Below are 11,218 nucleotides of genomic sequence, written 5' to 3' on the forward strand. Positions count from 1 at the left end.
AACTGTATGTATGTTCATCCAAAATTTATGTCATACATAAAATGTGTACTAGGACACAGAAGGCTGAAATAACTCTGGTTATATTACTAGTTTACATTCTCCAACCACTACTTTTTAAATACTATTTTGTAGATAATTATTATTCAACAATTAAAATGAACTTCCTAGAAGAAAAGGGTCACTTTATATGCATCCAATTCTTTCTCCATGAATGAATGCTCTTCTCAGTTCCTGTTTCATTTAATCTTTACACTCCTTTTTTTTTTTTTTTCCTTCTTTTTGTAAGAGACATTTTGGCTATAGGGTGGGTGTACTCACTGGAAAGATGGAGACAGAAAGTAAGAAATCACCTCACAGGGGGTATGGCCATGCCACAGTCCCTTCTCTTCCATTCGCTTCTCAGGATCTTGGGCACACAAGCATACACGCCTAGTGTCAATTTTAAGTTACCAGGTACCAGACTTGAACAGCATTCAACTACATGGTATTCCACCGATATAACCATTGCGCCATCTGCTGGTTCCCTCATCTTTACAATATTAATGGCAATTATTATTATCCCTATTATTATTTAGAGATGCTTAAATAATCTACCCAAGATCATACAGCCAGTAAAAGGTCAAAGTGGGTGAAGTGTAGGTCTATCAGACTAAACCTACGGTCTTCTCAATTCCATAGTATTTTTCTAAGGGGCCTCTATTATGAAGTCATCAAATATTTGTCAAATTAATGATTCAGTTATTTTTCTTAAATTATTTCAAAGCTATCTGCAGGGAACGGTATACTCCCTCAAAAATGTTACAGCTATGTCCAAAATAAGTGATGACATTTACAGGAAATAATTTTGACTCATTACTGTTAGTAAGAATGAGCATGGGGATGAGTAAACCCCCCCCCTTTTTTTTTTTGAGGTAAGAGGGTGGGTGAGTGGGTAAACTAATGGTTTTAGTTGAAAGGTACTGTCAACACATTTCCACTGAATACTACAGAAAATCTCAGAGAGGGTGGTGAGCTGGCAGAAACCCAAATGCAGGAACAACAAAGTAAAAGCTCACATCTCCAGAAACCTCTCTTTCTTCAGTCTTTTGGACAAATTGCATCACTTACAATTAAAGGAAGATTACTTGAAATACAGTGACTGATTTTTAGAGGGCTACTGGAAAGCCAAAGCAATGGTTTCCAAATGTCAGTACATAGGCTGTGTACATCACACAGTCCCATATTTTTTAAGAAATATTTTATTTAACTTTTTCTTTCTCTCTCTCTCTCTCTCTCTCTCTCTTTCTTTCTCCATTATAATTTGACTAGAGAGGGACAAATAGCGACAGAGAGAGAGAAAGTGAGAAAGTAAGCTGCTAGGTTTGGGACTCGAACCATGGTCAGCCATGTGGGAGTCTAGAACCGTAATTACCCTGCCACCTGCCAGGTTCCAGAATTATATTGTTAAAAATACAAATTTCCAAGTTCTATTTCAATGCTGTTGAGTCTGACTCTCTAAAAGTAAAGTTCAGTAACTTGTAATTCTAAGTATTAAAAAAAATTAAAATGTAAAAACCTACAGTGTTTCTGGTATACGGTCATATTTGGGAACCAGTAGCTTCACCAAAAATAATGGAAACTTTATAAGGCTGTGTCAATACTCCGTGAACAATTCCAAAGTCTATATATAGGCCCCAAATAAAAAAGGAATAACAGACTGCTTCTAAAGAATTACTGACACTCAGGGGACCAGCACATGGTATAGTGGTTATGCCACTGGACTCCCACATGGCTGACCCTAGTTTGAGTCCTGAACTCGGTGGTTTGAAAATCACACTGGGTGCATGTGCATGCATGCTCAAGATCCCAGGAAGAGAATGAAGGAGAAGGGACTGCAGCACGGCTCTACCCCCTGGGGGTGATTTCTCACTTTCCCTTTCATTGTGACTGTCTGTCATTTTCTCCAGTGAACACATGCACCCTAATGCAAAAACCTCTGGGGGGGAAAAACAAAAAAGCATTACAGACTCTCAGTATTTTGTATTCCAATCACCACCCCAAAAAAAGAAAAGAAACTGTTTTAGTTCCATGAACAAGGGTCAAAAGAAACATTAGTCTTAGACTAGCAGAGACAGCCAAAATTAGATTAAATCTGGGGCGTTTATAGAGCTAGTTATATACCACAGCATATTTTCCCACTAAATTACAAACTGCTCATTCTTGCAATAAATATTTCCTGAGCACCCACCACGTACAGGGAATTATTATAGGTGTGTGGGATACATCAGTGACTTAAATAGACAAAGATTCCCATTTTATAAAGCATAAAGTCCTTTATCAGAGACAAATTATCAAAATAAAAATAAACACATCCCTTTCCAAATGTATGCATCTTCAAATACACACACACACACACACACACATACATAGAGTATATATAAAAAGACTTTAAAAAAATCTGTGGAAAATGAAATTAAAGGATAAGTTCTTCTGGGTGCAAAAAAATTTTTTAAAACCATGCATATTTTTCATAATCCACATTTTCCATTAAGTTTTTGAAGATCCCTCATATATAATATATTGGGTCATTGGAAAAGTCATGACACATTTTTTGCATAGAAAAACATAGAAAAATAGGGCTGGCAGGTGACATAGTGGTTAAGGGTGCTGGACTACCACATGGCTACGAGCCACCATGTCCCAGACCTGGTGGCTTGCTTTCTCTCTTTCTCGCTCTCTCTCTCATTCTGTCCCTCTCTGATCAAACTGAAATAAATAAATAAAGTTAAATAAAATTATTCTTTAAAAAAATAAGAAAAACGTGAAAAAATATATCAACCTAATATAATGAAAATATATATTACATATACGTAAAATAGATATTAAGTAAACAGAACAAATAAAAGTAGAAAAGTAGGTTACAGAGTTCTAGGAGACAATTTTAATTTACATAGAGTGATTAAGAAAGGTCTCATGAGAATATAACCAAAGGAGATTGAAGGTGCTAGGCATACAAATACATGGAGAAATCATTCTAGGTAGAAGAAACAGTGAGTAAGAAGTCCCTAAAGCAGAAGCATACTGATATTTAAGGACCCCAAGGAGGTTGTATGGCTGGAGAGTAGTTGGTGGCAGGCAAGTTAGTAAGAGATAAAAGTCAGAGAGGTAACAGGGACTCATCGTGCAGGACCTTGTAAAGCACTATAAAGACAAAGGAACAAGTCTTAAACTTGAAAAGCAAGGTCCTGACACCTTTGTTGACTGTGCTGGAATAGATGTAAGAAAGGAGTTAGGGTAATTCTGGTGAGAGGATGACACCAGCGGGGTGGTGAGGAGTGACATCTTCAGATGCCTTTTTTTTTTGGGGGGGGGGCGGAGAGGGGGTGGCCATTTTTTCTCTCTCTGTTTTTTTTTTTTTTTTACATTCAATCACTGTGTATCATAATAGCATACTGAATGAATCTTCCCATCATGAATACACTATATAATGTTTCAAAGATATTACAATACACATTATCATCAACAGATATTTTTCCATTTTTGTATCCCTCAAATGTTTTGATTCTTTCTTTCTCTCCCTTGATTCCCTCCCTTTCACTCTCCCCCATTTCCCACCCTCTTCTCCCACTGTTTGTAGCATCAACAGTTGCTCTCAATGCTTTTAAAGCTTCCATTCTTTCAGTTTCTGCCAGTGTGCCAACATTTGGTATGTACTGAGTGGAGGCACATGGATGTATTTTAAAGGTAGAGAAAATAAAATTTCTTCATAGATTGGAAGAGAGGTATGAGAGAAAGATGAGTTTCGATAGATGGAGACAGCTGCAGGAGGAACTTTTAAAAAGAACATTGGAAGTTCCACTCTGGACATTGTGAATGTGGGCATTAGACAACCAAGTGGGAAAACTCCAGTCACAACTGCAACAATCCCATCTTTTATTTCTTGGGTATTTGTCATGTTAAAATAACAAAGACTAGGCAAAGAATAAACAACAATGTGCACATTGACTGGTTTAATCCAGCAGATTAATAACATCATCTTAATGAAATAAAAGTATAAGTAAAATTCCTATAATAAAATGGCATTGGCTTATACCAACATTCATTCATTCATTCATTCATTCACTCATTCAATTATTTTTAGAGAGATTTTTGTTATAGGGCACATGTGCTCGCCAGAGAGACAGAGGGAGAATGAGAGACAGACAGAAAGTAAGAAAACAGCCCCCAGAGGACATGCCATATCGCAATCCCTTCTTCTCTCAGGATCTTGGGCACGCATGAACCCGCACCTGGTTTAAGTTTGAAACCACTGGATCTAGAACTTGAACCATGATTGGCCACATGGGAACCCAGCAACATAACCATTATATCATCTGCTGGCCCCCTAACATTTATTTAATGCATTTCAAAGACAAAAAGTGATCTCTTTGGGACCAGCAGGTGGCATTGCGGTTAAAGGTGCTGGACTCCTACATGGATGACAGTGGCTTGGGTCCCAGACCTGGTGGCTAGCTTTCTCACTTTCCCTCTCTGTCTCTCTCTGATCAAACTGGAAAATAATAATAATAATAAATAAAGATAAATAAAATAATTCTTTTTAAAAAAAAACAAGTATCTCATTATTTCTTGAAAATGCTATCCTCTTTATTTCAAGTGACTTTGTTAAAGTCATATTTTTTTTTTCATTCTGGATACCATGATTATTATTAAGCTTCAAATATAGTTGAATAAAGTTAAATGTAGATGAATACCTTGGTTGAACCGTGGACTCATTAACAGCCTGAAGCCTCTCCTGCAAATAATGGACCTCTGCCCCATAGTTTTCTTCAGTATCTTTCAATTGTTTCTGCAAAGAGGATATCACATTTTCTAACTCATGAACTTGTTCTTCAAGTTTAATTTTTTCAGTATCTTCCAGAGGTGATAACTGGCTTTTATAATTGGCATCTGTGTTGTATGAACAAAAAAAATGCACATGTCAGTACAAATTTCTTACTGAAATACTATTAGATAATCACTTATTTGTATGTAAGAAAATATTCATTTTTCTTTCAAAATTAAGTTTTTTTTAAAATAGGCTTTAATTTGAACTCACTGTGACTGATGTAAACAAGAAAACATAAACACAATAATTCAAAATAATTTCTTCTATCCTCATGGCCCCTAAATCTGACAATTTTATGTCTTAAAATTTAAAATAATTTAAAATCACAGAATGTAAGAAATGAGAAGAGAATAAAGAGATGAGTAGTCCAAACTTTTCATTTTATCAAAGAGAAAACTGAGACCAGAGAGGTTGGAGTAAAATGCTCAAAGTTTCTAACGGACTCAAATTCTAAACTAAAAAAGCAGATTACTGAATGTTTGGTATAAAAACCTTATATATATTATTTATACACTACATATTGTGAGATATAATCACATAATCATAATTTACCAAGGTCTTGTGTACCTGTCATCTGAGAATGAACTGATAAAAACTCTGATTCCTCCTTTGATAGGTTTTCTTCCGTAAATTCAAGTTTCACACCATCTGTTTGCTGTTCCTGAATCGATTAGAAACAACGACAAAAATATGATCCAACATTCTAAAATCCAAATTATAGCAACTTTGCATTTAAGATTTTCAAAATCACCTGAAACTGTGACATTTTGATTCAAACATTTTCCCCTTATAAGTGAATCTATCTTCTCTTTTGACACAGTGATTCACAGCTTATTCCCTTCATAGCACTAAAATTATACTAGTAATGTTCTCTGACATACAGAAGGAAGTTTGTTATACTTCAAAAACAAGTACTTCAGAGAATGTTGATAGAAAGCAACAATACTGGTTTTGGCCTTTGAAATTTTAACTCATACACAATATTCTCATTACTTGATAATATAACTATTACTCATCTCTGGCTATAACCTATGTGCAACTAGGTACACTGCTCTTCACAGCAAACATTAAGAAAGGAAAAAAAAAAGAAAACAAATAAAGCTTAGCTTATTTCCTTAAAACTAGGCAGCCATATATCAGATGCATACATGTATTAATTTATTCATTTCTCCAGTATTTAATAATCTACCATGTAGCCAGTACTATAACAAGGGGGAGTAAGAATATAAAAACAGCTTAAAAATTGGTATGTCTGCCCACAGAAAATCTACCAAACAGCTACGGAAATTAAGTTAAACAATTAAAAAATGCTAAGACTATAAATTTTGGCTATAAGGACAATGATAGAGAAAAAAGATGAACATGAATCTGAGTAACTATGGAAGAATTCAAATTTGATTTGGGCCTCAGTCATTTCTGGCAATGATGTGGAAAGGCTAAGGAAAAAAAAAAAAAGAGTAAGAGTATTTGTGAAAGAATCTGACCTATGTTCATATGCAGTGAAGGTAATGAAATTGTTGAGAAGCATTTACTTTGGATAAAGAAGGAGAAATAAAGTAGGGTAAATAATGTAGATCTAAATTACAGAAAACTGTAAGAGCATGGGGAAACAATCTGGACTTGCCGGACTAGGTGAACAAAAATACTGCAGAAGCAGGTGAGCAACAGTATAATAGCTATTGCCCATGAATGCTGTTTCAGCTATCACCACTCTTAACCAAGTTTTCTACTACACTTCTATACCTTGAATACATTAATAGAGGACCGCCTCTACTGACCAGAGAAAATACAGATCAGGTAATTTCCTTAGCTCCTAGCCCAATCTTTCTATATTTCTACTTAATTCATTCAGTAAATATTTATTAAACTTTTATTTACAGTGTGCTAAAAATAGGAAATAAAATAAACATAAGAGTCCCTGTTTCTAAAGAGTTTAGGATCTAGTGCAGAAGGCAGAATAATGAACAAATAATAATATTAAAGGTAACTACAAACGCTTTTGTACAAGAAGCTATGAAAATACAGAAGATAGAAGGGTGATCCAGTACTGAATGGAAAAAGATACATGCACTAAACACAGGTTTGCACAGATGCTACGGGAACAAAAGCAGACATATTTAAGTCTAGGAAGACAGGTAAAGATGACACATATGAGGTTACATTTGAACAAACTGGAATAAGTAAAAACAAACTGAGCAGACTAGTGGAAGACAGATGGAAAGTATTAGAAAGAAAAGCATGCAAACAAGTTTAGGGGTTGGAAGATCAGGCTGCATTTGGGAAACTCTTACATATTTTAGTGCAGCTGAAATGGAGACAGGGGTTACAAGGATTAGGTCATGCATTGCAGTTTTAACTCTGATTCCAAGTAAATTCAGGGATGCCTCTGCAATTAGAGCTAACTGAATGCATGCTGTGACTTGGATAGGGTTTATAATCCAAATGTTAATGTGCTAGAATCTAGGGATGTGTTGACAGGAGGTAGGGCCTCACGGATGGCATTTGGATTAAGGGGGCACAGCCTTCATAAATAAGTTAAAGCAGTCCCGGGAGGAAGTGAGTTCTTGCACTCTTGGAAATGAGTTAGTTCCCAAAACAGCAGGTGGGAAGTGACTGTCCACAGGCTGCACTCTTTCTGCGTGTGCCTGCTTTCCTTCCTGCTTGTCTTAACCATGTTGTGACGTAAGACCACATCCTAGCCAGCAACCAGCCCCGTGCTCTTAGATTTCCTAGTCACCAGAATAAATTTCTATTCATTATAAATCACCCAGTCTGAGGTATTTCTGTTTAGCAACAAAATATGGACTAAAACACTGTGTTAAGTATAAAACTCACTTATTATCCATTCACTTATTATCCATAGCACTAATGAGACTATTAGCTTCTGCAGTATTTTTGTTCACCTAGTCCAGCAAGTCCAGATTGTTTCCCCATGCTCTTACAGTTTTCTGTAATTTAGCTCTACATTATTTACCCTACTTTATTTCTCCTTCTTTATCCAAAGTAAATGCTTCTCAACAATTTCATTACCTTCACTGCATATGAACATAGGTCAAATTCTTTCACAAATACTCTTTAGAAAAACCTATTTGCAAGTTTGGCTCTTAGCTGGAAACTGGAAACTTAACTGGTAAACAGTTTCCTAGACCAATATAAAACTCTATGTAAATGGTAAGCACAAGTGAGTATGCCTAGACTGTGCAAACACTATACACTGAACACATACTTTCCTCCTAGATGTCAAGATTTTGGTACATGCTAAACAGCGGGTAAATGACACACAAGTAACTGATATCTGATAGGAAATGGTAGGCTCCTAGGCTTAAGCAACTTTCTTTGATGAACTTTTTTTGTTGTTGTTGTTGTTGTTGTTTTACTATAGAGTGTGTGCACTAACTAGAGAGATAGAGAGAGAAAGAAAGGAACCAACCCCACCCCAACCACAGGGGGGACGGCCATGCCGCAATCCCTTCTCCTCCATTTTCCTCTCAGGATTTGGGCATACACACACATGTACCTGGAGTATTTTTCTGACAATTGGGTCCTGGACTGGAACTGCACAGTCAGCCATGGAGGATCCAGCCACATTAACCAGCATACCACCTAACTAGCCTAGTAGATAATACTTTGTACATTCTGTCACAACTTCACTGCAGGAGGAAATAAAGTACATCCTGGGATTCCACTGGAAGAGGATTATGCATGCTTTCCTTCAGACTTTGCCCTATGTACCTTTTCAAAACTGACTCTGCTTTTTGTACCCTTTTGCTATAATAAATCTTAGCCTTAATTATAACTATATGTTGAATTCTGTGAGTCCTTTTAGAAATTGCTAAACTTTTGGTGGGGAACTCCTAACAAACCTATGGTTCGTGCCCGGTTACACAGACATCAAAAGCCTCAGTTTCATCAATAAAGTGAATGAAAAACAAAAAAAAACTCAGCCTATTTCTTCTTCCCGTCACATCAACTATCAGATTCTCTAGACCTTAAAATATCTTGTAAACTGTCCCTTCTTTCCCACCTCCCACTGCCACCAGATTAAGCTCCCTAAAAGCTCAACTTCATGACATCTAGCCTAAAACAAATTTCCATCAGCTTGTAAATACTACAAGATAAAAGTCCATCCTAACATTCAAAGTTTAATTCGGTCTATCCTCTTTTACAGGCAATTACCTTCTCAGCAATATGCCTTAAGTATATCATTTTTATACCTCCAAGGTTATTCTCTCTCTCCTTCTTCCTTATCCAAATTTAAACATCTTTCACAGTCCAATTCAAGTCTAACTCTTTTCCAAGAAGTCTTTTTTAGCTATTTCAGATTATACTCCTCTACATGTTTTCTTTTTTAAAATTATTTTTTATTTAACTTTATTTATTTATTTACTTTAATTTGACCTGAGAGGGACAGAGTGAAAGACAGAAAGAGAAAGAAAGTGAGAAAGCAAACTGTCAGGGTCCAGGACTCGAACCACAGTCAGCTATGAGGGAGTCCAGCGCCCTTAATCACCATGTCACCTGCCGGCCCCTCTACCTGTTTTCTTAATTCCAAAAGTGCTTATCTGTATTTGTCTTTTAGACATTTAAGTAAATGTCACCTTTGATAACTATTTTATGTATGTAAATAACACCCCTTGAATTCATTGATAAATGCTATCAATTTATAAATTCAGTCCAGTGACTTAATTCAAATTGAATACTGATTTAATGCCAGCACATAGAACAAGCTGACATGTAATTAGCAAATAAAAATTCTTGGCAAGATAACTGAATGAAAAGGTATATATCTTTCATTTCTTTTGTACTCTCTTCAGAGTATCTCTTTTTTTTTTTTTTTTTGAGAGGTTTTTGCTATAGGGCAAAACCTTGCCAGAAAAAGAGAGACAGAGAGACAGAAAGCGAGAAATCACCCCCCCCAGGGGGATGGCCATGCCACAATCCCTTTTCCTCCATTCTCCTCTCGGGATCTTGGGCACGCATGCACATGTGCCTGTTTAAGCCACCGGGTCTAGGACTCGAAACACAGTCGGCTACATGGGAGTCGGGAGACATAGTCATGATGCCAACTGCTGGTCCCCAGAGTATATTTCATTGTGGTGGAAGATCGGAGGGCAGGGGAGAGGACTACCTAGGATGATCCCCAAGTTTCCGGTTAGATGTAATTTTTCAAAACTGAGAAAAGAGGAAAAGCTTGTTGAAGGGGAAGAAATAAGTATGTGTGAATTTCAATATGTTGATTAGAACAAACTTAAAGACTTCATGAATAGAGATATTCAATTAGATGTATCACTCTGCAGCTTGAAAATGTGGACTGATTCAGACACAGAGATCTGGAAGCCATGACAATGAATGAGAACATCATAAGGAGTAACAAAGTCCCTTCTTACATGCCAATGGCATGGTGGTTAAGGTGACTGGATCACACATGGCCAACAGTCGTGTTTGAATAGTAGTTCAAGTACCAGACCTAGAGGCTTGCAAAACACACTGAGCATGTGTGCATGCGTGCTCAAAATCTCAAGAAGAGAATGGAAGAGAAAGAGACTGCAGCATGGTCATCCCCCTTGGGAGGTGCCTTCTGACTTTTCCATCTCTCTCTGTGTCTGTGTGAATGTGTGTACCCTACAGTAAATTAAAGAAAAAACAAAGAGTAAGAAGTAAATCAAATACAGTTCCTTGGTGACTATTAAAAGGGTAGATAAAGTCCACAATGGAGGTTTGAAAAACAACACAGAAGCTGAGGTCAACGGGTGGCATGGAGGTTAAAGTAGCTGGATTCCACACGGCCAACTATGCAGTTTGAGTCCTGGACAAGGGGGCCTTAAAAACAAAACAAAACAAAAAACACCAGATGTGTGTGGTTGCATGACTAAAATCTGAGAAGAGAATGGAGGAGAAGGGACTGCAGCATGACCATCCACACTGCGGGTGAGAGGGTAATCCCTCCCTCACTTTCCCTCTCTGTCACTTTCCAGTGAACGCACACGCCCTATAAGAAAAAAAAAAGTAAAAATAAAAAAAGTAAAATGAAAACACAGCTGCTAAGAAAAAAATACAGGTTCAGAAAGCAACAACTACTACAATTCAGAAATAATAGATTAAATTAAAAATAAATCTAGTTCAAGATGCTGCACTGAGTAAATGTTTATACCCGAGGTTGCAAAGTGGAGGTTTGAACTTTAAATCCAGACTACAAAAATATTTGAGACAAAGCAGGTTTTTTGTTTGTTTGTTTGTTTTGTTTTGTTTTTTTTAAAGAGGTTTTTGCTATAGGGAGCATGCACTTGCCAGAAAGACAAGAGACAGAAAGTGAGAAATCACCCCTCAGTGGGGATGGCCATGCCACAATCCCTT

General features: G+C 36.8%; 1 protein-coding gene across 6 annotated transcripts in view; it reads right to left on the reverse strand.

The window, feature by feature from the left end:
- The window catches only part of AKAP9 (A-kinase anchoring protein 9), a 170,525-nt gene that overhangs the window by 98,698 nt on the left and 60,609 nt on the right, over positions 1-11,218 (reverse strand). For all 6 annotated transcript variants that reach the window (XM_014590551.2, XM_014590555.1, XM_014590553.1 and 3 more), the window contains 2 exons: positions 5,432-5,525; positions 4,731-4,926 (listed from right to left, as the gene is read on the reverse strand). In XM_014590551.2, coding sequence (XP_014446037.1) covers positions 4,731-4,926; positions 5,432-5,525 — 290 coding nt within the window. The remainder of the gene's footprint in view (positions 1-4,730; positions 4,927-5,431; positions 5,526-11,218) is intronic.

This window comes from Tupaia chinensis, unplaced genomic scaffold (genome assembly GCF_000334495.1).
Source record: "Tupaia chinensis unplaced genomic scaffold, TupChi_1.0 Scaffold000460_1, whole genome shotgun sequence".
In the NCBI taxonomy this organism is placed as follows: Eukaryota; Metazoa; Chordata; class Mammalia; order Scandentia; family Tupaiidae; genus Tupaia; species Tupaia belangeri.